General features: G+C 46.2%; 2 protein-coding genes and 1 non-coding gene across 7 annotated transcripts in view; 1 reads left to right on the top strand and 2 right to left on the bottom strand.

The window, feature by feature from the left end:
• BRD3 (bromodomain containing 3) overlaps positions 1-10593 on the bottom strand; it is a 45292-nt gene extending 34699 nt beyond the window's left edge. Inside the window, exon 1 of one of the 5 annotated variants that reach the window (XM_072025473.1) lies at positions 10278-10593. The gene's annotated coding sequence lies outside the window, so the exon portion shown is untranslated. Of the gene's footprint in view, positions 1-4805; positions 4987-10277 lie in introns of those variants that run through there. The other 4 variants (XM_027470584.3, XM_027470583.3, XM_027470580.3 and 1 more) reach the window with 4 other exon arrangements.
• A 1111-nt stretch (positions 10594-11704) lies between these two features.
• On the top strand, positions 11705-24629 carry WDR5 (WD repeat domain 5). The gene is made up of 14 exons (XM_072025474.1): positions 11705-11853; positions 13932-14122; positions 14952-15060; positions 16388-16461; positions 17400-17489; positions 18156-18245; positions 18622-18705; positions 19791-19846; positions 19954-20000; positions 20803-20878; positions 21579-21612; positions 22173-22247; positions 22996-23083; positions 23553-24629. Exons 2-14 carry the CDS (start codon positions 14042-14044, stop codon positions 23651-23653), a joined length of 1005 nt encoding a protein of 334 aa, XP_071881575.1. The 5' UTR covers positions 11705-11853; positions 13932-14041; the 3' UTR covers positions 23654-24629.
• Positions 24630-25838: 1209 nt separating this feature from the next.
• LOC113845504 (U6atac minor spliceosomal RNA) lies at positions 25839-25966 on the bottom strand. Its single transcript, XR_003501095.1, has one exon. It is a non-coding gene; the product is annotated as a U6atac minor spliceosomal RNA (small nuclear RNA).
• Positions 25967-27102: the final 1136 nt, after the last annotated feature.

The following is a 27102-nucleotide window of genomic DNA, read 5'->3' as shown; positions in this document are numbered from 1 at the left end:
CCAGCACAAGCACCTCGCCTGAACAAACACGCTGTCCCAGAACTATAACTCAATGGGTTAACTCAGAGCAAACAAGTGCAAAAGGCTGCATGTGGGCCACTATTTCAGAGGAAAGGAGAAGAACGGAAAAAGTTTGGATTTTGAAGCCTGCATCCTGCCTGTGCAGGGAGCTGAGGGGAAGGAGCTCCCCCCTGCCTAACAAACAGGGGAAGGATCCCAACAGCAGGATCTGGGCTCCCCCAGACACAGCTCCCGCTGCGAGCACCCCCAGCTTTGCTCCCTGCAAAGTGAAGAGACAACCCCTAAGCCTCTCTCAAAGCTCCTGCAGGAAAAGTAAAACTTGTGGGCTGAGATAAAGACGGTTAAATAGGAAAGAAAAGGGGAAAAAAAAAAAAAGAATACATGAAACAAGTAATGCAAAATGTAATTGCTCAGCACCAGCTGGCCATTGCCCAGCCAGTCCCCAAGCAGCAGCAGCCCCCCTAGCAAGTTCCCCCTGGTTTTATGGTTCAGTATGATGCCATACGGTATGGGATATCCCTTTGGCCAGGTTGGGTCACCTGTCTTGGTCCTGTCCCCTCCCAGCTTCTGGTGCACCCCAGCCTCCTGCAGTAAGGTGTGAGAAGCTGATGTCCCTGACTTGCTGTGAGCACTGCTCAAGCAACAACTACACCACCAGCGTGTGATCGATACCACACTGCTCCTAAACCCAAAACAGGGCACCATGCTAACAGTTACACAGAGAATTAGCTCTATCCCAGCTGAAACCAGGACACCAATGAAGTTCAAGGCAAAGGAAGCACAACCACCACAGCGTGGACACAAGCACCATGCTGCTTATTCCCAGCAAACGAGGTCATTCCCACAGCTGACCTGGGTCAACCAGGACTGAGTCTAAACCTCGAAGTCTGAAGCTGAACAGGCTTGGGGTTGGAATCGTTTAAGCCGGGTCACGTTCTTCCAGATCAGCCCCCATTTCACAGAAATTTCACCGTGGTTCATCTTTGCTCCACTTGTTGCATTGCTGGTGGCGAGGAAAATGTCAAGGTCTGGTCCAGTAAAAGGAATGAGAAACTCAAACAAACCTCCTCCTCTGCCCAGGTTATCCGAGTTGCTGAAATACACCCAGACACGATGGTGTCTTCTTATCAGACTCAAGCTGGAAAAAGGCTGAGGCCCAGCAAGGTGTGAAAAGAATCCAAAAGAGGCAAGTGTTGCTTCAGTCAGTGCCTTATCAGCAAGGCTGGGGGAAGGAACAAGGACTAGGAGAAAAAGCAGCCTTAACAGTGCATTACAGTGAGTTTCCACACTACTCTCCCGAAGAATTTAAATCCTTTTAACATTGCCTTTTGCAGCAAGTGGGTTAAAGAGTACTGCTTCCCTTTTACTGCACCCCAAAGAAAGATGTTCACCTCCAGCAAGCACTAACGATTGACAAAGCCCCACTAGTATCACAGTGAGATACTGTGGAATGAAAAGCTCGAGACGCACACATCCTTCCAAAATGTCCTGACAGCTCACTGAGCAGCACAGCAAACAATGGCTCCTTCCTAATTCCCAGAACTCGACTGCTTACAGTGGTGTTCTGGGCTATTACTGGAGAATAATGTGGCAATTTAAGGGGAAAAAAAAATAAAGCAACAACAAAACAAAACATAAGGTTCATGGTAATGATTGGGAAACACGCTGCAGATTAATGAATTCTGCAAATTAGCAAAGAAGGAGCAAGCGGGATTAAAGAGAAACAATCGGCAACGTTGAAATGCAAAACGCTCTTTGTGCATTTATTTAGGTGAGCGCAGTTCTGCCTGCACTGAGAGCACCTGATAGCCTACCGAAGTAGACAGAGGGTAATATATTTTGTAAAAGTAATTAAGCCTTTGAAACATGAGACCTCTACATCACTCAGCTGCTGCTGAGGAGAGGGATTTGACTCCCGAGTTGTTTGTGCTGTCAGCGGGGCTGATCGGGCTCCCAGATTACTCCGGGGAGAAGGAGCAGGGCTCCAGGAGCGCAGCCAGGCTGGGCTGGAAGCACACAGCCCCCCAACCCCACACCCCTCGCGTGTTGTGGGAACACACAAGTGCCCTCCAAAAGCCAAGAGGTAAGAAATAAACAGCGCCTTTCACAACTTGAACCATGAAGTGTGGGTAAAAACTCGTGGAAGTGCCAGGAAGCAGTGAACCAGGCTGTATCTGCAAACACCAGCACAACCAGCCTTAAGGGGCAGACAGAAGAGCAGCACTGCTGCCTAGCATACACTCCGAGAGGGCCCATCAGAGTTTTAACACATGCTTTTCTTCCAAATATTTTTTAAATGGCAAGAACTAAAGTTTTTGAAAGCACCTCAGTGCTAAAATAACAACAGCTTTATCTCCAGAAGTAATCGAGCCTCGTTTGGAGTCTGAGCTGCTTTAATTTTAAATACAAAGTCAGTTTGGAGAACAAACCTCAGACATTTCACATGCATTCTTTTTTAATTTAAACTCTGCAGGCATAGGTCACTAAAACTAAAAAAGCCTTTCACTGGGCTAGCTACTGCCTCAGCTCCCAGCACCACACAGGCAGCACGTACGGAAGACAATATTGCAATCAAGCTAACGCCAAATGTTGAATAAGACTATTACCCTCTGCCCAATCCTTTTATTAAACATTGTCTCGGAGCACTAAGTACATGCGTAAGTGAGTATTTTTAACCAGCGTGGAGTAAAGAGAAAGAAAACACAATGTTAGCATTTATTCTTTCCAAAAAGGAAGGCTCCGAGGTCAGAAGTTGCTCCGTTTCAGCGGGAGCCTCCGAGTGGATTATTAAAAACTCCCTAAACTTCTGAGTTAACAAAATAAGACACCCAGCACTCTGCTAGAGCTGTGCTCTGCAGATTAGGAGGCAGGACTCTGTGTTTACAGCATGCTCAAGTTGTTGGGTAAGCAACGCAGCTCGAGGTTTTTTGCTTGCAACGCAACCAGACTGTGTTGGGGATTTCTTGTTTGTTTTGGTGCGTGTTTATTCCACACTTCTCACTCCTATATTGCAGCACATACGGTAGACACTGAGTCCTCTCCAACACCTTGACTTATTGCCGAGCAAATTAAGGACACGAGCTCCAGCTTGAACCTCAAATTTCCAGCTTAATTTAGAGACACTCCCTTAGCAGGCTGACAGAGACTGAATACATTACAAATACTAACAAGCTTATCAAAACCACCTCTCCACTTCTCTATTCCCAGCAAGGAACAGCAGGTGTGCTTCACTAATTGCACTACCCCCCAGCCTACTATTTACTAACGTCGGGCAACTTGCATGTAAAATTTATAAACGTTGGAGCAGTGCTGAAGCCACCACGTTTGCTTATCCAAAATAAAAAGTTTATTTTGGTAACTTTCGATTCCCGGAGGGGTGCACACAAGGTACAGAGGTGTCACACGTTAAACACCAACCACCCAGGAGGCAGGCTGAGCGTTGTCAGAAGACAGCTCGGTAGGAAACCCACTCCCCCCTGGCACCCTGCGAGGCTCAGCCTCCTGCTTACAGAGCGCAGATCTGCGCCCTGCACACTGCAGCTTTGTTTGAAAGCGAAACCAAGCAGGCTACAAATAACGCTCTATCCCCGGCGCCCGCGGAGGTGCGAAAGCTGAGAAGTCGTATAAACGGAGGGAAAGCCAGGCTGTTTGGAAGTTTGATGTTTTATTACCGGTGGCGTTGCTCCTCGCGTGACACCGAGCAGGCAATCTGCAGGCAATCTTTTCTGCGCCTTCAAAGCGCGGAAAGTTTGGACAACAAACCCACGCTTCCCCTTGATTTGCCAAAGTCCCGAGGACGCCAGCTACCTGCACAGGGCCAGCAGCTGCACACACACACACAAACACACACACAAACACACTCACACATGCACCCATACCCACACCAGCACCCTCCCAGGAGCTGCCCGGCCCCTCTCCGCACCCCCTGCGCGCCTGCGGAGCTGCCCCAAGCTGCTTGCTCCTGCTCTATTCCCTTGTCTCTTCCCCCACCTTTTTTTTTTTCTCCTTTTCTCTTTCCTTTTTCCCCCCCACTTTTTTTTTCCTCTTTTCCCTAAGAGCGCCCGCCGCCTTCCTTTCCCTCGCCCCTAATTTTTTTATTTTTTTTTTTTTCCCCCTTCAAAAGATGGCGGGCAGAGAGAGAAAGCGAGCGAGGGAGAGCGAGCGAGAGAGGGGGGGAAGAAGGAGGGGAAGGAGGAAGAGAAGAAAAAAAAAAAAAAAAAAAGAGGAAAGGAAGAAAAGAAAGCAAATCCCTCCTAAACCCCTCCTGCGCGGGGGGCGCGGGGCAGGGGCCGGGGCGCGCAACCCCCGCGGCCGCCCGGTCGCTTTGGGGGCGCTGGGCGAGGAGGAGCAGAAGAAGGAGAAGAAGCAGCAGCAGCAAGAGAAGAAGCAGAAGAAAAGGGTGGGCAGGAGCGGCGGGGCCGGGAGGAAATCAATGGGCAGGCTGTGCCCAGCCCGCCGCGCTTTGTTGCATTGTGGCGGCGCACAAAGGCTGCGGGGCCGCGGGGAGCGGCGCATGGGGGCTCCCGCAAGAAGAAGGAGGGGGGAAGGGAAAAAGGGGAGGGCAAAACAAACAAAATAAATAAATAAACAAACAAACGATAAAAAAAAAATAATAAGAATAATAAATCAGCGTTGGCCTTTCCCAAGTGGGTTTTTGCCTTCCCTCGCTTCTTCCCCGGTCCCCCTCCCCTCTCCCCAACCCCTCTCCCTCCAGAACCCGGTGCCAGCACCGCCTCGCCCCCCAGCACCCGAGAAAGAAAAAGGGAAAGATTAAACCAGATTACTTTGCCCCGGCGGCTCCAGCACCGTTTGCCTTACAGTCCCCCTCCAGTTGCTCTTCTTTTTATCCTCGCCAAGGCAGTAGAATAGATGCGCTCCAGCGCCCGAGAGCTCATGCGCCAGGGCGCAAGGCCATGTGGGGCCGGTAGTCCCGGCCGGGCAGGGCTGCAGGCGGTGGCCACCCCCCCGGACTACAAGTCCCAGGAGCCGGCAGGGCCCCCCCCGGCTCCCCGGTCCCCCCCCCGGGCTCCCCCCGGAGCGGCGGCGGCGGCAGCGGCCGGGGAGCGGCGCGGCCCCGGCGGGGGAAGGAGCGGGGGCGGCTGGGGGGGGAAAAGGGGGGGACAAGGGGGGGTCCCCGACGTCCTGCCGGGGGGTTTGGGGTCCCCGAGGGGGCGCAGAGCTCGGGGATGGGGAGCTGGGGACCCCGCGGGCAGCTGCTTGCTCCTTGGGATGGGGTTAAGCTGGTAGCCGGAGCTGGCCCGTGCTTGTTGGGATTTTATTTTTATTTATTTATTTATTATTTTTTTTTTTTTTTCTCCTCGGCCCGTGCTTCTTTTTGCTTGGGCCCGTGCTTTGCTGAACTCGCGGTTTGCGTTGGGTAATGCGCGCTCCTCTCGGTTACGCAACGACTAAAATGCGAGCCGCAATAAAAATAGCAGGCGGCCAGAGCGAGTTGTAGGGGGAAATCACCCCAAAAATCCGTCCAGAGAGCCCCCAACCCCGTGTGGTGTGCTTAGTGAGTTCCACCGCACGGTCAGCTGCTGAAAACAAGCGCAAAATCTCTTAATGTTTACCATCAGTAGTAAGGATTTTACACCCACCCACCACAAGAGCAAACGGGAACGCTGTTAAACGCTTCCAAGCCATAAAGACCTGCAGCCCGCGTCCCGAAGCCAATCTACGAATGCAAACAGAAGAAAAAAAGTTAAAAGATGCTGTTGTACACCAAACTAGGAGTCAGTCCCTGCAGCACAAACAGAAATCGGTTGGAAAATAAATGAATCCAGAGGAAATGTGAGAGCCAACGTGAAATAAGAGCTAGTTATGGGATTTCGCTGTGGCCACATATGCCAGCAGAGGCTGCCACGCTGCCTGTTACACGGACAGCCGTGTGGTGATGCCAATTAATAAGTCACTTGATTGTAAGCATAAGGTGGAGGCACTTTCACTGCAAGACCTTACTTCCAGCAGATTAGCTTTTGAAAAATGTGACCAATGGAACTGAGATTTCTCAGACAGCCCGATACAACCCAAAGGCTGATTGTTGCACAGGCAAGAGGACAGATGCTTAGGAAAATTCCACTTAGCCAGACTTGTGGTTGCCTCAGAACGAAAGCAGAGCTGTGCACATACCTTAACCAAATCCATAGAAAAGTGCATTTTTCACTCCATTTCAAATCTGATGCAAACTCAGGAACTAGAAAAGTGTCACAACCATACCTCTCTTGGACAGAACTACTCTTTGAGAGAGTTTCTAAGTTGCATCCACGCAAAAAGCAAAACCCTACATGGGGTTTGTGTGTGACTCGGGATCCCCCCTACCACAGGCACCTGCAAGCTGACCTTTTTGTCCCTAAAAGCCATTTCAGTGCTCTCTGCACCCATAGTGCTTTATACACCTTATACTCCTTTATCTCACACAGGGGGTCATCAGATAATTTCATCCCAAATTGTTATGTTCATTATGCATCAACCAGAGCGGGCAAAACAGCTCACATGGGAAACCGTCCCCTGAGATCTCACAGCTATCAGCTTTCAAGCTGCAACACCCAAGTCCCTCACACACCTACCTGGAGGTCTGCAAACTTGTGCTTGAAGAACTCAGTCACATCCTCCAACAGAAGGGGAAAACAAACATATTTTAGGGACCCTTAGTAAGGCAGTAAATTCAGATACCTGGTCAGCCAAGCAGGTACGTGCTGACTCATTTTGAATAAGCCCCAGTACAGTGAGATATAGTGAAATCATATCAGAATGATTCAAGCACAGGGAACTTAGCCCCAAATAAGAGCACATAGACTGAGGAAGAGATGGTTGCCATCACTAAATTAGCTTCAGAACCAATTCTGTCATACTAGCTTTATACATAGTATCTAACAACCTCTCTCTGCAAAGATACCTTACTTCTGACTTTTACCATGAAATACAAGATTATAGCAGTAGCTTTTTTTGCCTTTGCTATATCACCTGCTCCCTAAGCTCAAAGGAGCACCCTGGATTCACCCAAAGCCTTTTGATTAACCTCTGTGGTCTTTTAAGATGCACCTCCAGTTACCCAATTAGTACCTTGTTAACCAACACCAGCAGTGTATTTACTCCTTGCCCTTGCACTACTTTTAACCCTTAATGTGCAGTGATATGTACACCCTTCTAGGAAGCTTTGTGCATAGGTTTTGACAAGAAAAACTTATTTGTGTAAGAACACAGTGGTTTGCAGGGCTGGCGAGCACTGACACTTTGCTTCTATGCTCTCATTGTCAAGGGGAGGACTTGAGTCTTTAGGAAACAAGGGTGGGCAGAATCAGAAAAGATACTTATCTCTGTGGAACTGTTGAGTTTTATGAGAACTGACCACACGCAGTGCCTTGCATAATTGCACTCAACAGTATTTAATAGTATTCGGGGACTGCTGAGAAGACTAACGTTGGGCACCAATTTTCCTGATGTTTACCATAGGTGTAAGCTGTAACTGTAAGCTTCTGATTCTCTACATCACCATTCAGTGCCCGTTTCACCATCAAAACCGTAGTTTCCTACAGCAAGGAAGCTCCTTATACAAATTGCAAACAGATTACAAGCGGAGAAGGCTGCTGAAATGTTTTGAGTATTTACTCCATCAGTGAGTTCTGTCTTCCATCTCCGGGCACATCCGCAGGCACACTGTGCATCTGCGTGCATGTGAAAGGCTGATGGGGGCTCCACATGCCTTAAGGCAGCAAATTTGGCCATTCTGACCATTTTGTCAGCCATCAGCCACCACAGTCTCCAAGAGCCTTCACCTATCAATGGACTCAGGGAAAATCCTATTACCAGGAGCTGCTACCTCTCGAGTGGACATCGTTAGCCACTACAAAAAGAGAATTTATTCAACTACAGTCCTGTTTGGGATAAAGAAACAACAGTGTCCAAACAGCGTATTGCATAAGTGTGCACTGAGTGACTGAGATTATATGAGTGACTCCAGTCATCCCACTGGCAAAGAGAAGGGTGTTGAACGCTAGGGGATAAGTGTTCTTATTGCAAAAGAGAGTCATCTTCACTCATGATTTTCTTCACCATAGCAGCAGAATTTCCTCGACTGAGTAAGCATTATTCCATAAGGTAAGGGTGACAGGTCTAGGGCAGAGGTTTGAAACAATAATTACAGTTTGTTCTTCTGTATTACCTTTCATCTGTGGAATTCACAACAATGCAATAATCCTCCTAACAGCTTATGTAGGTAAATCAAATATTATGAGCTCTGTTTTTCAGCTGGGGAAGCTGAGAGAGAATATGATGATGCAGAGAATCGTTAGCCGAGCAAGAACTTGGATGCAGCTCTTCTGACTCATTTTTTGTAGTTCTGTGAGCCTGGCCACACCAACTGGTGAGGCCACCCTTGCTACTCACTGCTGGGAAGGTGTCAGTGTCTACAGGACTTTTGACTTTTCAGTGTTCACTCTTCATCCGGAGAGAGGTATGCAGAGACTCTGAACAGAGAACCCATGAGCCAGTACATCTACAAGCCCCAAAAAGCACAGCACTATGATAACTGATCAGAGGACAGGAAGGAATTGAGCAGTCTAAGATCCGACGGATCTTTTAAGTGTTCATCTGCAAATATAAGCTTTGATTATGCTCTAAATGCTGTTCTGGAGACAGCCAATATCCAATAGAGAGTCTGAAGTGGATTTTAATAGTGTCCTTCTAGACTGGCAGTTCTCAGAACAAAGAAACAAAGATGAACAGCTTCCTCCGCAGAGGAGAGGAAAGGCATGAAAAGCCTGCAAAATGCTCTGATCTCTGTATCTTTTATCAGGATGTAGCAAGAAGCTCTACTTGCAGGAGCTGGATGCTGGGACACAGTGAGCCAAGACACTTTTATTTTTATGGAAGGAAGCAGAGCAACGGTATAAACTGTTGTGGAAGGAAAAGAAAAAAAAGGGATGTGACCAAAAGAATCTGAGAAGTTAAGAGAAAATGTTCAGCTAATATGGCTATGTAGCTTCGGCCACAGTAAATATGTTTATTTGGAAATTAGCTGCATCTAAATGGTTTTGTTACACATCAGGGTGATGTAGAGACCTAGCACCTGCTGTTAACACAGTGGTTTGCACAGGAAAGCAAGCCTGTGAATGGTGTGTGCTACTGAGTTGGCAGTTTAAACTAACAGATCCCAGAACACGCTAGATTTCAGTTGACTAAAGCCCTAACGTATTTCTGTGTATTTTCTTACTTTTCATTCTGCCCTCAGAATGAAGAATTCTGCCCTACAGACTGGAAAAACAGTAAAGAGAAGCTCTAAGACAACAGTAACACTTTCAAACATCTCAATGACAAAGATACATACATTTTACTGAAATTATCCCAGGGAATAATGAGCTAGGTGTATTGAGCCATCCAGTCACTGGAGTTGCAACCATTTGCACCAGTCAAGAACAAAGTTCTGATTCACAGAAGTGCTGAGAACCTGCTGCTCCAGTTGAAGAGGCCAGGAGAGAGAGGCTGTCATCACGCCTGGCAATCAGACCGTGTGTGATTCAGTCCGGGGCCCTCAAATCAGCAGCCCTTGTGCATCAACTTGGCTGTGATTTGCACTGGGGGGGAATCTGCATTGAACGATACTGCAGGATGCTAATCCTGAATGAAGTCCATGTTTCTCCTGCAAAAACATGGACTGCTTCTTTGCAGGGCTTCCCTGACATGGACTTCTATACACGCAGTGTTCGATAAAACACTCTTACTTTGAGTTCTTCAACATCCATTGGGCCCTTGTGCCCAGGCTAAGTATACACATCCCTCCCAGGGCAGAATGAATCAAATCCTTGCTGCTTTCCACTGGGGTAAGTTTTCCTAGTTTTAAATGAACAAATGTTGGCAGTAATGCAAGTAAGGTTCATACTGTAGTGGGGGAGGTAGAAATATCAGCCTGGAAAAGGTTCAGTGTTTGTTTTTAAATCCCAGAAGAAACATATGAATACGATGTATCTGGGATCTAGAAAAAAAAACAGAGCAGCATATTAGCAACCGCACAGAAACAGCTATATGTCAGGCATCAGCTGCTCCTTAAGAGCCTAAAAGAAGCAGCAGGTCTCTCATGAGTTCTTGCTCCCTCTGTTTCTTGAACAGTGTGAAACATGCAGTACGTCTGCTCTGTGTTCCTTCTGTTTGCTGTCTGAGTGGCCCAAGTAAATAGAAGTCCTAACAGAGACTGCTCATTGTGCCAAAACATAAACATAGACTTGCATAGCTCGTAAGCTTATTGCCTTATTACTCACCATTGCAAACGTCAGCATGTGCTTGGTTGCAGCCGTCACGTCTAAAGAGCAGATCCAGCATGTGCTGAAGTTAGTGAGAGCTTTTCCACAAGCATTAATGTCCTTTGGATGAAATCTGCAGGATTGGATCAGTTCTCGTCTCGGTGGAACCTGTGACAAAATTGTACACGTTAGTCTTAGCAGGATCCATGGCCGCAGATCTGTTCCTGACACACTTAAAGCCATCCAGAGGAATCACAGCCTCGCTGAAAGCAGTCATTTCCCTACCATCTGAGCCACTTGTGGAAATTTTTGCTTTTTCATCATGATGGGAAGCTTCTCCCCCCTGAAAAAAAAATAAAATAAAATACAAGAGCAAAAAAAAAAACAAAACACAGACAGGTGTCTTTTCCAGTGTACTTGGCAGGTCACCAAGTTCAGGCTATTGGGAACCAAATGGAATGAAAGACTTTGTGAGAGAGAAGCCTGCCAAGGCCCAGTCTTTTACAGAGAGGGAATTTGGACAGAGATCACATCCTGCTGATCCCAGCTGTGGCAGCGAGGCCTGCGGAGCGAGAAGGACCCTGGCGGATGATTCACAACCAACAAGCTAAATTTCATGGGCTGTCCATGCAAATCCCCTGGTGCGCACATTTTGCAGTCCCGAAGAAATATGCACGTGGGGCTGCCTTTTTCTGTCAAAAAAACACAATCTAAGGTGCGACCGAGTACTTGGCCAAATCAGGTTTATGAAGCTTTGAATGTGTGAAAAGAAAAATCCAGGACCCTCAGAGGCGAAGGGGTTGTTTAGGGTTATGATTTGTGTTTGTAACACGATTTTTTTGATTTTTCCCTCCCTTTTTCCTGCAGGGCAGGGATCGATGCCCAGCCTGTGGCTGTGGGTTTCCAGGCTGGGGGAAGGAAGGAGCTGGGCCTTGGCTGTGCTGCACCACAGCTTTATTTTTTTTTCCTTTTTATTTTTTCCTTTCCCAGCTGCCACTCGGATTTTTGGAGCCCGAGGACCTTTTTGGGCTGGTCAGCGACGCGTGGCTCTTCCTTTTCCCTCTCTTTATTTTTTTGGGGCCAAAACCGGGCTGCGCAGCCCCAGCGGCACAAAACAAACCCACTGATGCGTGCCTGAGTGCGCTACCGAGCCTTAACGGGCTAAAATCAGGCGATTTTCACAACCAGGGAGCCTCACGCAGCGCTCCCACCCCACCCTCACTGTGGGGGTGAGCGCTGAATTCCTCCCCCCCCCTTAGGGAAGGCGGCGCCTGTCCCTTTAAGGCGCTCCCCGCCCCTTTTTGGCCCTCGGGCCCCTCCGTAGCGCTCCCGGGAGAGAGCGGCATTGTGCAGCCTTTGGCCCGCACCGCGCATGCGCCCTCCCGCCTTCCCCCGCCTGGCGGCCCCGGAGCCGCCGCCGCTGCCGCCGCCGCCGCCGCCGCGTCCCCCCCTCCCCCCCCCTTCCCTCCTCCCCTCCCCACCCCCCTCCCCTCCCCTCCGCCGCGGCCGCGCCCCCGCCTCTGAGCTCAGGAGGAGGAGGAGGAGGCGGCGGCGGCCCCCAGCCCCCAGCCCCCGGCTCCTTCCCCAGCCCCCGGTAAGTCACGGGGGGGAGGGGTGGGGGTGGGCCCGGTTCCCGGCTCCCCTCAGCGCCCGGCCGGGCCCCCTCAGGCAGCGCGCGCGCAGCGCCCCCCCCCCCTCCCCCCCGCGCCCCCCTCTCCCGCCTTCTCCACACGGCGCGCGCTGGGGGCGGTGCGCGCGTGCATGCCTTGCAGCCCTGCATGCCGTGCAGCCTCGCGCGCGTTTGCAGCCGTGCATGCCTTGCAGCCGTGCGCGTGCTCGCTGCACGTGCATGCTGCTTGCATGCACGCGTGGTTGCAGCGCCCGGTGCTTGCATGAGGGCGTGTGCTCGCCGCCGCCTCGCCGCGCGTGCATGCAGCGGTGCATGCTTGTTGCGCTGCGTGGTTGTGTCTGTGTGCTTGCACCCCTGAGTGGATTGTATGGGGGGGTGTGTGCTTGCGGTGGTGCATGCCGGCATGTGTGTGCTTGCAGCAGCGCTTGCATGTGGCTGTGCGTTTGTAGGTGCTTGTGTGCATGCGTGTGACTGCAGCCATACCTGTGTGTTTGCATGTGTGTGCTTGCAGGCATGCATATGTACTTGCATGCATGCGCTTGCAGCCATGCATGTGTTTGCAGCATGCATGTGCTTGCATTCATGTGTGTCTGCATGTGTGTGCTTGCAGGCATGCACGTGTGCTTGCATGCATGTGTGTATTCAGAGCCATACCATGCTTGTTTGCATGTGCTTGCAGCCATGCATGCTTGCAGCTGTGTGTGCTTGCATGTGTACGTGTACTTGGAGCCATACCATGCTCTTGGATATGCCTGCAGCTGTACGTGCTTGCATGTATGTGTGTACACGCCTCCATTTGCATGCCTCTGTGCGTGCATGCCTGCATGTGTGTGTTCTTGCGCTTTTGCATGCCTCTGGGTGGCTCCTCGTGCCCCCCAAAAGTTTGGGCTCTCCCACAGAACTTCCCCTGGGTGTGAAGGGGAGCAGCGAGGCGAGGGCAGGTGGGTGGGGAAGGAGTGGTGTTGCCCACTGCTGGTCACCCTGCTGGAAGCCCTCACACTGGGCAGCGGGTGCTGCTGAGGTGCTGTGTTTAGTGCAAGATGCTGTGGTGCAGGGTGAAGCCTTCCCCGGGATGGAGCTGAGTGCTGGCAGCAGGATGCGTGCTCGCTCAAGTTCCCAGATTAGTTCCAGATGAAAAGAATGTGATCTGCATTAGAAAACTTAAATCACTGGTGGCAACAATACGAAGTTTATCCACACTGCAGAGAGTGCTTATTAAAGCAAGCAGGCAACTGGTAGCACTTTGCCCTGCACCCTCCCGTCCCCTCCCAAGAAAGAGTTGCTTAAAATACCAGTAGTTGCTGGAAGAGCAAACGATTTGGCTCTCAAATCTGCTGCCACCAGCAAAAAGAATGGTAGTTGTGGAGGGATGTTGCAAATGTAGTTTAAAGACAAATCGTTACGGTAAAAAGTAGCTGGAGATTGTTCCCTCTGCAGCATCGGCCCTAACTATAGAGCACTGGCACTGTGCTTTATCAGGTTCTGTTACAGAAAGCGAGTCTGCTGAGACTAACACAAGGCTGGCTTTCAGTCAGGTGAAACGCTCAGACAAAGGTATGATGTGATGCTCACACCATTTAGGGGAGAAATATGAGACTGAAATACTTGAATTAGGAGATGAAAGCATCCTGGTAGGATTTTAAGCTTTGGAAACGGCTTTTATATAAACCATTGTATTTGCTGTGCTATGCAAGTACTTCTTCTTACAAGTATTTTGGGGAATATGATATGAACCGTCCCACTGCACCGAAGAGCTATTCTGCTTTATTTCTAATGATTTGTGTTTGGAACAGAGCAGAGTGAAAAATGCTGTCCAAGAAGTAATAAAAGGCCATGAGTTGGACTCTTGGTCTTGCACGTTAATAGACCTGAAGACATAAAATACTGCTATGTTGCTGAAAAGATATACATATCTGTACAAAAGATTATAGATAAGTTTTACACGCTGTTTTCTGGAGATCTGCAGTTAGGCTGACCTCATTCTTTTAGCTGCTGACGATCTTTCTTTGACAGCTATTGAGAATATTTTGTTTTTCTTCCAGGTTTTCATTACCAGTGCGGTTCTGCTCTCTGTGGCAAGGGCTGCCTTTTGAAGCAGCACATTCATTCTCCCCTTCAAGCACCGTAAGTCTCATTTGCCAGCTTCAGAACCATGGCAACAGAAGAAAAGAAGCCAGATGCAGAATCCACCAAAACACAATCTACTCCTTCCTCCTCAACCAATCAGAGCAAGGTGTGTGTGGGGCTGAACAATGTCTGTGTAAATGCACATGGCAACTACCTGCACGTTCGCCAGGCAAACCAGAATTAGAGGGTTGAATCAAATGTAGATTAAGAACTTCTCAAGATGTCTGCTTCTGCTGCCGTCTGGGGATGAAAACGTGCTGAGGATTTTGTGGGTAAAGCAGGTGGATAAAAACAGCCTCTTTTGTAGCACTAGATTTGTTTGTTTAAGTTCTTGCTAAGGAAATACTTCTTGTCACTGTGAGCATTAAAAGCTCAGGTGGTTTGTATTTTTGGAAGGCCTAGAGATGGCTGTAGAACTGGTGAATTTGTGGTCTTAGTTGCAAAATGGGAAAGCAGGCATTAGTCAGATTCTTTGAAGCCTGCAGATGCTGAAAGAAGATGTTGCTGTCTAACCATGAAGCCTTCACAAATGGTGAAATAGTGGAAAAAAGTGGGATTTTGGGGGAGTTGACCTGTGGTTTGATCTGCAACAAAGAACAGAACTACAAATGTTTAATAGCACTACACAGATCAGTACTGAGAGTTTTATTTTAATCTGCCAAGCATTTTGTGCTTGGACCATTGGATTCTTCTCATCTGTTTGTTCCTGGCTTGGATGGAATTGTTGTCGAGGATGAGTTGGTGTTGCACGTGGGCAGTAAGGCACCACAGACTCCTGACAGCATGTTGCTTTTTTTTTTGAATTTGGAGAGGGAAAAGAATGTAAACAGTAGAATCTGTGTTATGGTGAATACTCATGGAGTCCATTACTGTGTGCTGACTGTGAAACTCTCCTGGGAGTTTATTAAGCTCATTCATTCATATTTTTCTTTCAGCCCGCGCCAGTAAAACCAAATTATGCTCTAAAGTTCACGTTAGCAGGACACACAAAGGCAGTCTCGTCGGTGAAGTTCAGTCCTAACGGAGAGTGGCTAGCCAGTTCCTGTAAGTATTGCTCTCTTATTATCTTGTTGAAAACGTGCATGTTTGGGCCTTGGAGAGCTACCTGTCTTTACTGTTACCCTCATCAAATGGAAGAGGGCTGTAGTGTCATTGTTCTTCCTAAAAGGAACAGTCCCAGAGCTGACAATCTCTGGGATGATTTACTTCTCGGCTTTTAAGTTCTGTTACTTTGGATGTTGGATCTTGTAGGTGTTGCCAGATCAGAGTCCTCTCCTGTTCAGCTTTCTTTTCTGAGCAAGTGGGCAAAAGCAAGCACAGGATTCTTTCCCCTGTGCCTTTCTGTATCGCTCAAGTTCCAGCTTAAGCTTTTGATTTGAGCTTTGTGTGCAGTACCTGCAGGCAAAAGTGTAGTTCTGGGAGCTGAGGGAGATAGCTTTGCACTGCCAGACTGGATTGTAGCGTGGTGTGAAGGACTGGCCATGTGTTTCTGTCCGCTGTGCCTGTGGTGTTCAGTGAGTCAGAGCCTTTGATTATCCCCATGAAATGTGCAGAAGATGTTATTATATATAGTGCTTCACTACTTGCTCTCTTAGGTGGTAGATCAAGTTCTCTCCCTGACAGCTTTGGTATTTCTTTTAATTTTTTTGATGGTTAATGCTGCTTGACAGCTTTTCCTTTGAAAATGTGTTTACATAAACCCTCAGTGAGGATCCATATATATGGAAAGGGCAATTAAAAAGAACAATGTTGAATATGATGCTGAGGGCCAGTCAAACAACTTCCAGACATGGGAATGACTTAGGTCTTTGGCTTAACTGCAGATTGCCTTTATAAGGCCAGTACACCGTGTATAAATCCTTCTTGTGTTCAAGTATCCTAAAGAAAGACCCTTTCCCCCACCCCAAGGTTTTCCAACCTCTACCTCTGGCAAATATCAACCTTTTTCTCTGGCCTGTTTTGTGAGCTAAAATGGATAATATGTTTGGGTTGTTACAGACGTTAATTCAGTCCAGGTAGTGATGTCACTTTTGTTCTTTCTGGACAAAAGCATTTCAGCATTCCTCGTGGAACAGTACTACTTCTACCACTGGCAATCTGAAACAAAAGTAGAAACCCAAGTTGTCATCAGAGAGACTGAAGTGGCTGGAGACTCCATGCATTCCAGGCAGTTTATGTAATCTCAGCTGCTGCAGCGTGGCGTGTACGAAACCATTCTTCACCAGTTACAGACGACCTTATCCACTAGCGTCTGCCTGGGGAGGGAAAACTACTCGCTGTATGCAGAGACATAGTTAATTTCTTGCCATCTAGAAAGGACAGATGTATCTGTCGGTGCTGTTAGTCTCTTAACTGGTACATTCTTTTCCAGCTGCTGACAAGCTCATTAAAATTTGGGGAGCGTACGACGGCAAGTTTGAAAAAACAATATCTGGTCATAAACTGGTAAGTATGAGGAGATCTCTGTGCACTTGAGTATGAATTTACTTGTAAGGAATTTACTTTGCTTTGTTTTTCACGTCCCGAGTTTTCCATTTGTGATTAGTTTGACTTGTGTAGAGGGCTTGCTCTTTAGTCACATTTTGTACGTCTTTGTTTATACAGTCCTGTGCAATACCCTGGGACTGGAATTGCTGAGGTGATACCAGGTCAAGCTGGAAATACATTGCAGAGTGATAATGAAGAACCTGCATGCACACTGCTTAGCTGTTTTCTTGAGTCCCTCCATTTCGGGAACACTGACCTCCTACAAGGGGCAACGTATTCTTGGGTGAAAATCCCTGTAAACTGTAACGCTATGTCCTGTTCCTTCTTTCCTTTGTATCTGGAGCAGAATGGCTTGCCTTTTAAGGAGATTGAATTTTCTTGTGGCTTTGCCTACATAAACACAACACTTACTCATTCTCCAAAGTTCTAAAGAAAACACAAATTCCCAAACCCTCCAGGTTTGTTTCCCAAAGTTTCTTACGTGCTGAAGTTTCAGAAGCAAAGATGAAGATTCACCAAAAGAAAAGCCAGTAGAATCTTGTTGTCCTCCAGCCCTTAGGGACTCAGACCAGAAAGAGCAAACCATTTGTCATCATGAGAAACCACTTATTCAGATTAGTTTGTGTAGCATACTGTTTATGAATTCCAAGAAAGGGTGTTGGTGGCCACAATAAGTGCCATGTGAACAAGCTGTTGATGTTTTTGGAGTGTATGGCTCAGTCTAAAATGAGCAAGTGTCAAAGGAGCTGCATCCCAGTCAGATCAATGAATTCCCAGCTCCCAATGCTGACTTTTCTTTCAAGCTTCAGCTGTGAATATAATATGCAGCCTGTGTTTTCCATTTGCATGTGTCACTGAGCAAACAGAGCTAAGAGGATTGTTTTCCTTTGTTTTAGGGTATCTCCGATGTTGCTTGGTCATCAGATTCCAACCTTCTTGTCTCTGCCTCTGATGACAAAACTCTCAAAATATGGGATGTAAGCTCGGTAAGGACAAGCTATTATTTACCTACCTTCTCCTGCAACGTTGCCATTGTAAATCAGGCTCTTCTGAGAGATGAGCGTGATGTGCTATGATGAGAGAAGGTAGAGTTTTAAGCACTGGTCCTCTTTAGGTAATAGCTCCCATTTTCCTGCTTAAAACAAGCAGTTGGCTGAATGAGTGAGGATGAGTGAGTTGTGCCGCGTGCTTTTGGAAAGAGGGGGATGCTCACGGGTACCAAGAGGAGTCTGGTTATCTTCTGAGAGTGCTAAAGTCTTACGGTGGCAATGCAGTTGCAGGCTTTGTTTCTGAAAGCAGCCTCTCAGATTGAACTTTTTTGTAACTTTTCATCATAGGCTCACTTCTCTTTGCTTCTTTCCCCCTTTCTTTTCCGCAGTTATGTTGAAAACTGGGTAAATTGGTTTAATTTTGATTGGATATGTTAAAGTGCTTGGTTTTCTCTTGTTGCCCAGAGGGTTTGAAATTTGGCTGCGTTCACTGAAAAAAGTTTTTTCTATTGTTTTCTTGTAGCTGGTCCTCTGCCCATCTAAGTCTGGGGTTAGAGATGGTTTCTTTGTGCTGCAAGGTTATTAACCTTCATGCAGTTTATCTGAATGCATGTATGGCTGTAGAGGATGCTAAATATTTAACTCTGCTAAATCTTATTTCAGGGTAAGTGCTTAAAGACGCTGAAGGGGCACAGTAACTACGTTTTCTGCTGCAACTTCAACCCTCAGTCAAACCTCATCGTTTCTGGCTCAGTAAGTGATTTCTTTTCCTTAGAGCGCAGCAATTGCTGCACACCCCTTATTTCAATTTTGTCTTCCCCCACAAATGCAACTTGTAATTGGGTGAGCTGTGCAGTGTTATGGCTGTCCTTATTTAGGGACTCAGTTGAGCCTTTAGCCCATCTTCAACATGCAGTTTTCCTTGCATGTAGAGGAAGAGTTGAAGGGAACTGTGCTCCCTGTTTGTTATTGCTACCCTGTGTAGTGGTTGTTGTTTCCTGGCCTTTCTAATGAGGCTACAGTGCAACTGGAGGACAAAGTGTGTCTAGGCTTGCATCAAGTTATAACATCGTGTATGCCACAAATAGGTGTATCATTAAACTACCTTGTGCATTTCTTCAATCTTCAGTTTGACGAAAGCGTGAGGATATGGGATGTGAAAACAGGGAAGTGCCTCAAGACGTTGCCTGCTCATTCTGACCCAGTTTCAGCTGTAAGTCCTTTCTGATAAACAAACATGCTAATGTGCTTTGTTTAGGGCAGCTCCTCTCCTACCTCTGTTGGTAGAGGAGTGGGATTGTGCTCTCATTCTTATTATGAACCCCTCATACAGTGTAGTGGATGGGCTGCGGTTGGTTTGCAGGTGGTCATTGCTCAATGAGAACAAAATGAGGAGTGTTACGTGTGAGGCTTACATGGTTCTCTGTCTTGGGTGTTAATGTGGGGAGCAGTGAATGGTGGAGTGCTGAGCATGCCTGAGCCTGGCAGTCTGATGCTGGGGTGCTGACTGGTTGTCACTTGAGGGTCGGAGAACAGCCTGGAACTGCTGTGTGTCTGCTTGCTTCTTCCAAACTAGTGCTATGGTTCAGACCAGGGCAGTTCCATAGTACGCTCCATTTCCAATCTTGTTAATTTAAATAGTTTAAAGTAACGTGGAATACGCCAATATCTAATAAAATGAAGGAAAACAAGAAGGTATTTAACTCTTAATGTTGTTGAAATAAAGGAAAGACTAAAAGAATGTTGAGCCTCTGCTGTGTTAAAACATGGCTGTTGGAATGCGATTGGTACAATTGTTCTGCCTTGCCTGGATTTCACACTTGAAAATGTACATTAACAATAATTATTCTTTTAAATAGTAGTATTTTGAGGTATAGCTGAAGGGAATAAATTGACCTCAAAACATATTTGGTTACGTAAGAGGTTAAGTTCCATGTCCTTAAAATGTTAAGGTGCTACCCCAGGTTGAACATTACTATTATTTGAGCAGCTAATGCCGTGTTCATGTTAAGGTGCTGCTCTTAGCTTCTGAGGAAACATATATGCCAGTTCCTGATGCTTGAGTTAACTCTATTTCCATTTATGCCAGGCAAACTGGGGTGGTGGGGATCTTGTTTTGATTGTGTTACCCTTCTAAATTCATACCTGTGGTTTTGGTATCATACTGACTCTCTGCTTCTATCCATACGACTTAAACTGCTAGTGTTGGAAGATGAATATTTTTACTGAGGCTTAAAAACATTGATTTCTACAAACATAAGTAAAGTTTTTTTTTTTCTCCCTTCTATAATATTACAGGTGCATTTTAATCGTGATGGATCCCTGATAGTGTCAAGTAGCTATGATGGACTCTGGTAAGTTTTTTTGGTCTGCTGCAACCTTTAAAACTGTTGCATACTTAGAAAAAAATATATATAATTAAATCTTATATTGGTAGTAATGAGTCTCGTGTTTTTCATAGTCGAATCTGGGACACGGCATCAGGGCAGTGCTTGAAAACACTGATTGGTAAGTAGAAGGCTTCTCGTTTGTGCTCCATTCTTCATTCTTTGCTGTTTAGCTGCAATACAGCTATTCTGCATCATTGCTGTGAACAGTGACTTCCTTAACCTCTATTTTTCAGTCTTCCTACCATTCCATTAGCACACTGTTGTCCTCCTAGCTATTACAATAAAAGAAACTGTCACATCTATGGAAACTTGCTTAAGCTTGGAGTGTTCTGTAGTATAGATGCAGGATAAATGAGTTTTTCAAAGCTTTCTACCATTCAGTTTGTTGCTGTGCAGCAGTTCAAAACTGTAACAAAATTGTTTGTGCTGTTGGATGTGATGGAAACAGTCCATGACTGCATGAGCTGCCTGCTTTTACTGGTGATGGTTGTTAGCATGAGGCATCTCGTGAACAAAGATAATAAAAGAAAGTTACCTGTTGGGCATATGTTCCCTAGTCTTTCATATTCTTATAAAACATTACATAGACAAGTTACAGGCACTGCAAATTAGCACCATATACTCTTAATGTAATGGTTTTTAAAAGGTATAGATATACTTTTGCCTTGATAAGTGCTGATTCAAAGAAGGAAAGTTCAGTTACAAAGGGTTATTTAAAATGTGAGCAAAACATCATTTTCTTGAAGTACTGAAAACGATCACTTTCTTATATCTGTATTTCTTGAAGTACCAAGGGATAGCAAAACGGAAAGCTTGTTTCAGTGAGACAACTAACAACAGATTATTGTCGAAAGAAATTCTTTGCCAATGGAGCAATGCAACCATGCGCTGGTTAACAATCACTTTTATTTTCACTGTAGATGATGATAACCCTCCAGTGTCTTTTGTGAAATTCTCCCCAAATGGCAAATACATACTAGCTGCAACTTTGGACAAGTAGGTATTTAAAAAAAAATCCACAAGCTTTGAAGTGTCCATGAATATCAGATAAAACTTTATTTTGCTGCTGTTTACCTGTCACAATAATAACATTACACAACTTCATACATACTATAAAACTTTGAAAATCTGGGAGGTGTTGTATGTTGCTAATGTCATAGGTAGAGCTTCTGTTTTTACAGCCTTGGCACTGCTTAGTGTCTGCAAGACCTGTCTATTCCTTCTAGTGTACCTTTCAAAACCACAGGATTCTCTTGCATTAATCATACGATTCTCTTGTAACATCAAGAGACAAAATTTAGCCTATAAAAGGGTGCAATATGAAATCAACTCTTTGTGTAAGGCATAAGAGCAGTGCAGGTGTGCTTACTGTATTAATGATTCACCTGGAGAACTTCAATGCAGTGTCTAAGAAGGGATTAGTTGATCTGTCATCTCCATTCACAGACAGTAATGATGCTGTTGCTTTCGTGAGACCTACCCTTCCTGTGTTGGGTGGCTGGTAGCCTGTCTGTCTGAGCATCTGTGCGTAGAATATCATGACCGTAGCCTGCCTTTTTCAGCTAGTCAATGAAAATCCAGGCTAAAGTGCCCCATGTAGACTAAGTTCTGTTACGGAGAAACTTTCTGCTACTAGGAAATTGTCTGGTGAAAAAAAAACTGCAAGAACTAATATTTGGTTTTCTGTGTTTTGTAGCACTCTTAAACTTTGGGACTACAGCAAAGGAAAGGTAAGTCCTTTGTCTTGTTATGACTGTCTTGTTATGTAGACTTAGCTAAATTTGTTGGAGAATCTGGATTTCATTTGCTTTTTAACCTCTCTTAACATTTTATGAATATTATAAGAAAAAGTGTTAGTAACCCTTTGTCAAGGAGGACTAAAGATGCCTTTGAAAAAAAATTGTTTATCCTGCTGTATAGGCCCAAGACACTGAATGTATATAATTATAAATATATATAATACATATCTATTTTTTATATATATATATTATGTGTGTGTGTGTGTATGTATATATATATATATATATATACACATATATATCTCTTTTAGGTATTAAATTGTTGTTGCTTTGCTTGGTGGGGAAGTGACAAATTTATTTATTTTTCCTGCTATCCTCAAAATTAGTGTTCTAGGACAGCGATGCCCTATGCATCCTCTAGATAAGCGAGTTGGCAGGGAGGGAAACCCGGGCAGATATATTTATAGCCTGATCAGACAAGAGAGTTTGTCCTTGGCTGTGAGAAAGCTACTTCCCGACAATGCTTACGCGTTTTGGCTCTTCACTTTCAGTGCCTGAAGACGTACACAGGACACAAAAATGAAAAGTACTGCATATTTGCAAACTTCTCCGTTACTGGTGGAAAGGTTAGTGGTTATTTGGACTATTTTTATTTTTTACTCATGTGCAGTTTTTACTGGTTTTCTCCATGGGCATGCAAGGATGATGCAAGTGTCTCATTCTGTAATTTGATTCCAAAACATCTCTATCATCGTGTCGAAAACTGTTTTTTATCTGGAAGAGGAGGAAAAATAGTTTAGTAGAGGCCGTGCCAAATAACTAGCAATGGTAAAATTTTGTAGAAGCAGCAGTAGTTTGGGGATGGAAACCTCCCTTAGCAGATCCTGGTTCATGGATGCCATAGGGCAGTGGGAGAAGGAGCTGTCCTGGGAAGCTCCATTTACCTCCCTGAGTGCCTGTGGTGTCTGTGTCCTTGGGTAGTCCTGCTGCCTCGTGGCCAGGCTCCCTCTGCTGCAGCAGGAGAGGACGTTCCCAAGTGAGGAGCAGTGGGAATGTCTTGGTTAGTGGCACAGCAGGCAGCTGTCTGAGGATACGATGGTGTGCTCTGGTTGAGATGGCGGAGCACATCAGCAGAGGTTAAATCCTAACACAGAAGGACCTTGGCATCTTTTGGTCATTTAGTTTTCCTCCTTTGGCATACAGAGGGTGTAACAAAACTTTCTGCTGCCTGTATGCACTGAATAGGGGCTGAGACAGAACAAATCACATCAAATAGTTGTGTAAGTTCCTTATAATAATAAAGTATTTACTGAGTACTAGTTGTTAGATATAGATGATGAGAAAGATTAAAATAACTTTTCTGTGCCCCTCCAGTGGATTGTGTCCGGTTCAGAAGACAACCTGGTTTATATTTGGAACCTTCAGACAAAAGAGATTGTACAGAAATTACAAGGGCACACAGGTAAGGAAGAGGATTTTGGTTTTATTGATAGAATATCCTACATGTCAGGTTGTAAAGAGGGCTTAGCTTCAGCATTTTCTCACTGATGTTTAGTTTTAGGTACTGAGCAGGGTTTTTATTAGCTGTGTCCTGTTGTAATTGCCAAGAGCTTTGCCATGAGATAGGCAAGAACTAGAATCTAGAGATTCTGTAACCTGTAATCTAGAGATTTTGTAACCTGACAAACACTTCCTGACTACTGCTCTCAAGTTGAGCCCACCTATGGAATGCTTTTTTTTGCTAGCAAATATTTCTTCTCCAATATATGGAGTGAATGTTGAATAACTGTTCTTAATTACAAGGAAATAGTAACTGGTCTATGCTGTTTTAAGATGTAGCAACAATACATGTTACTTTCCAGAAGTGTGCTATGAGCCTGATTTCATTGCTGTAAATAATGATGTTTGTATTTCTCTTTCTTTTTGCATAGATGTTGTAATCTCAACAGCTTGTCACCCAACAGAAAACATCATTGCATCAGCAGCACTAGAAAACGACAAAACAATTAAACTGTGGAAGAGTGACTGTTAAACGTTCCAGTAACACTTTAGAGACTGTCAGGAAAAATTGTTTTTAAAAAAATATTAAAAAACCACATGAGAATAATAAATCCAGTTTGGCAGGAAACCTGAAGAATATTTGATAAAGTGGTTTCTGTTAGTCTTGGCCCAAAGAAAACGTCTTAGCTCTTTGCTAGAACCGGGCAACGTGGTGGAAAAAAAAAAAGATGCAGTGTCTCCTTTTCTTGCCTAATCTTTTGGCAGACAAATGGATCATTCTGACATCGTTAGAAGTGTCAGCTTGTATTGGACACCCCAAAGATGCTTTACTTTCTGGTGGCATTACTTCTAGGCACTGTTGCTGCTTAAGGAAGAGCTGCCAGTCTGCTTTCTAACAGTAAGTTAAGTCACGAGCCTAGAGATGCGTGGATTTTTTTTTTTAAATGTCTAACTTTTTTATTTTTTCAGAATGTAGATTCTAGTCTTGAAAGTTTCTGTATTGTTTTAACTAGGAGTACTGCATCTTTAAAGGTGCTTCATTTTAAACACTCAGCTCAAACTTTGTGACCAAATGAAACCATGCAGTTCCAGATTTCCCCCTCCCCTTCCTGCCCCACTGACTTTGACTGCTGTGGTGACGATCTCCTCTTACCTTCTGTATAGTTGCTTACCTCTTGTTAAGTGTGTTTCATAGATGCTGTTCTAGAGCAGTTACAAATCTTCTGTTAATCATTAAAATTAATTCTGCTTGTAGTTACTCTGAGCATATTTTTTTCTTCTTCTGGATAAAAGCGAGCTCTCGGAACACTGTAAAGTTATTTCAATGTAAAAAGAAACCCAGACTTTTGTATTTTGAAAATCCATCGTATGAAGCTGTATTGATGATGGCATGACTCTGTATCTCTTTCAGCCTTGGTATTTCTTTCCCCTTTTGTCATACCCACGTGGTATTTACACATCCAAACAAATTCCATATGCCATAATAAAAAGGTGGGATTTTATGTGTATGCTTGTGGTAAGAGTGTACTAATGTGAAGTGTCTGTATCCAAAGGAGCCTCCCTTAAAAACTGGTTTTAGAGGAAGTATTTCTGTAGAAGCCCCGCTGAGTGAGTAGGGGAGAAGGAGAAAGGAGAAGAAACAGCCATGCTTACATCTGCTCTGATGAAAGAGGAGCATTTGTTGAAAGAAAGCAAGAGGATTGAACTGAAGGTGTCCTCCCCTGAGGCAACATTAGTACAAACCCTCAGAGGGCCCTTTAGCTAAGGGGAAAGGAATTCTGCGGCCCTCTCGGTGCGGAGTGGGCAGGGCAGGCTGCATGATGATACAGCTTTTGCCGGTTAACTGTGCTTATGCACAAGGTTTACTTTGCCTCAAGGGTTCTGCTGTAAGGGGTTTTCATATATTTATTTTGCTATCAACCATCTGCTTCGTAATAACTGAAAATCAGTTGTAGTACAAACCTCTCCTGTAGTGGCTCTGGGATGTTTTGCCTCTCCCCTTAGAGAAGACAGCTGCAAGCCATGAGGTATAGTTTTGTTTTTAACATAGGGTTCATGCCGAGTTTGAGCACCACCAGCTATTAATAATCCCATCCTTTGAGGCTTTTCGTTACCCACAGGGAGGGCTGCTGTGGCTCTGGACTTAGAGAGCTTCACTGCTGAAATAGTCACATTTCTTTAAATAACTTTATGGAGCTTTTCAGCCTTTTTTACAGTCCAGAAGAACTTTACAAGTGCGAGATGTGGCCGTGCTTCTTCACCAGCGCAGAGCAGTTGCTGTATTACACCTGGAGGCATTTCCCTGTGGATTCAGCACTGCATGGCATAGCACATTGAGTGTAGCTGTGTTTGGGGGGGCTTCGCTTGCCCCCCTGTCCTGCAGCAATCCCTGTCCTGCATGGGCCGGCCTGCTACCTGCATCTTGCTGCTGCTGCTCTCTTTACCCTGGCTGAGGTTGTGTTTCTGTACCCCACGGGGAGCAGCGATGCTGGCATCATCTCTGTTTAACATTGCTGGCAGTCTGGGGGTCCAGGTTACAGCAAAATTCCTTGCACTTGGTGTTAAAGCAAAGCTCCTGGGGGCTGCAGTGCATCAACCCCTGCAGCAGGAAGGCACAGCACTGCCCTGTGCTCTGAGGGGCTGGGGGAAAAGATGATGGGGGGAGAAGGAGAGTGCAGGGGAAGCTCTGCCTGTGCTCCTCGAGAAAAGAAAAAAATCGAAAAACATGGTTAGATGCCACGAAGTAGGTGGCAGTGCCTTAACCGTATGCGTGTTGTACAGGCCACTGGGGCCTCTTCCATCCTTATCAAGGGGAGTGCTAACCTTCTCTCCTTTCATACAACACGGTCGTCGGCTTCGCGCTGCGGCTATTTAAAGCTCCGTCGTACACTCTACCTCTCCAACAAGGCGAGGAAAACTTTTTTGCTTTTTTCTTCCTCTTCCAGATTTCTCTATTTAATCCTCATGAGAAAAATTTAATTCTGGGCCAATATGTGTTTTTAGAGCCCTGAAAATCCCAAAAAACGCCGCATACCGGCTCTTTTCCCAGCCTACTTAAGATATTCATCGCCTCCAACCAATCAGCGCCCAGTCACGGAGCCTCTCCGCCTGCCCCCTGCCGGCAGCCCGGCTTCCGCGGCGCTAATGGCGGCGGGGAGGCTCCGGGTGCCGCGGGTTCGAATCCCGCCTGGGGCGGGGCACCCAGCGGCCCCAGCCCGGCTTTTGGGAAGGGCGAAAGGGGGCGAGGGTTCGGGTGCAGGGCCCGGGGCTGTGCCCAGCGCTGCTGCTCGGCCCCGCCGCTGCCCTCACAGCCCCACAGCAGGACGTGCCTGCAAACCCCCTTAATCTGCGCAGGGTTGAGCCGTCCTGCTGGGCATCACAAAGGTTTAAGCGAGAACATGAATGTTCCGGGGGATTTGCCCATCAAATCTTTCTCAGGCAGGGGAGGATGGCTGCTTCCTAACCCATTCCTGGTGCCTGACAAATCTCTGAATTGCAGCAGAGCCAAGGGCACGCGGAAAGAACCATGCGCTGCTTCCAGGTGCAGAAGCGGGCTGTAAGAGGAGGGTTTTATTTTTTGTTTTATTTTTTATTTTTTTTATTTTTTTATGTTTTTTGCTTTATTTCCATAGAAGTCTTTACCTCCTGCATCCCAAAGGAACAGAAAAACAAACGAGCGAATCTGGCTAACCCAGCCTCAGCACCACCACCACCAGCCGAGGTTACCAGCCTGGCTTCTTCCTCCGAGCCCTCCAACGACCCCGTTCCCTGCCTGGGGACCAGCCGCAGATCCCCATCGTCCTATTTCCCCTGCCACAACACAGGGCACGTCTCCCCACCCATTGCAACGCCACGTGCTGGCCCTCAGCCCCTCTGGCTCCGGCTTGGTGCCCTGCAAGGACTGCGTCGGAGCCGCCAGCTTTGCTGGACGAGGCCGCAGAGCCAGGTGCTGTGCCTGGGGCTGTGCACGGCCCCAAACCC

This window comes from Anas platyrhynchos, chromosome 18, assembly GCF_047663525.1.
Source record: "Anas platyrhynchos isolate ZD024472 breed Pekin duck chromosome 18, IASCAAS_PekinDuck_T2T, whole genome shotgun sequence".
Classification (NCBI taxonomy): domain Eukaryota; kingdom Metazoa; phylum Chordata; class Aves; order Anseriformes; family Anatidae; genus Anas; species Anas platyrhynchos.
The sequence above is the reverse complement of the archived record's forward strand: the minus strand, read 5'-3'. Positions and strand labels throughout refer to the sequence as shown.

Excerpts from the sequence above, each read along its gene's own strand:
- WDR5 (XM_072025474.1), top strand. The coding sequence starts at position 14,042 with ATGGCAACAGAAGAAAAGAAGCCAGATGCAGAATCCACCAAAACACAA. Across the intron at positions 21,613-22,172 it reads GGGACTACAGCAAAGGAAAG|TGCCTGAAGACGTACACAGG; the intron begins GTAAGTCCTTTG and ends CTTCACTTTCAG. Across the intron at positions 23,084-23,552 it reads GAAATTACAAGGGCACACAG|ATGTTGTAATCTCAACAGCT; the intron begins GTAAGGAAGAGG and ends CTTTTTGCATAG.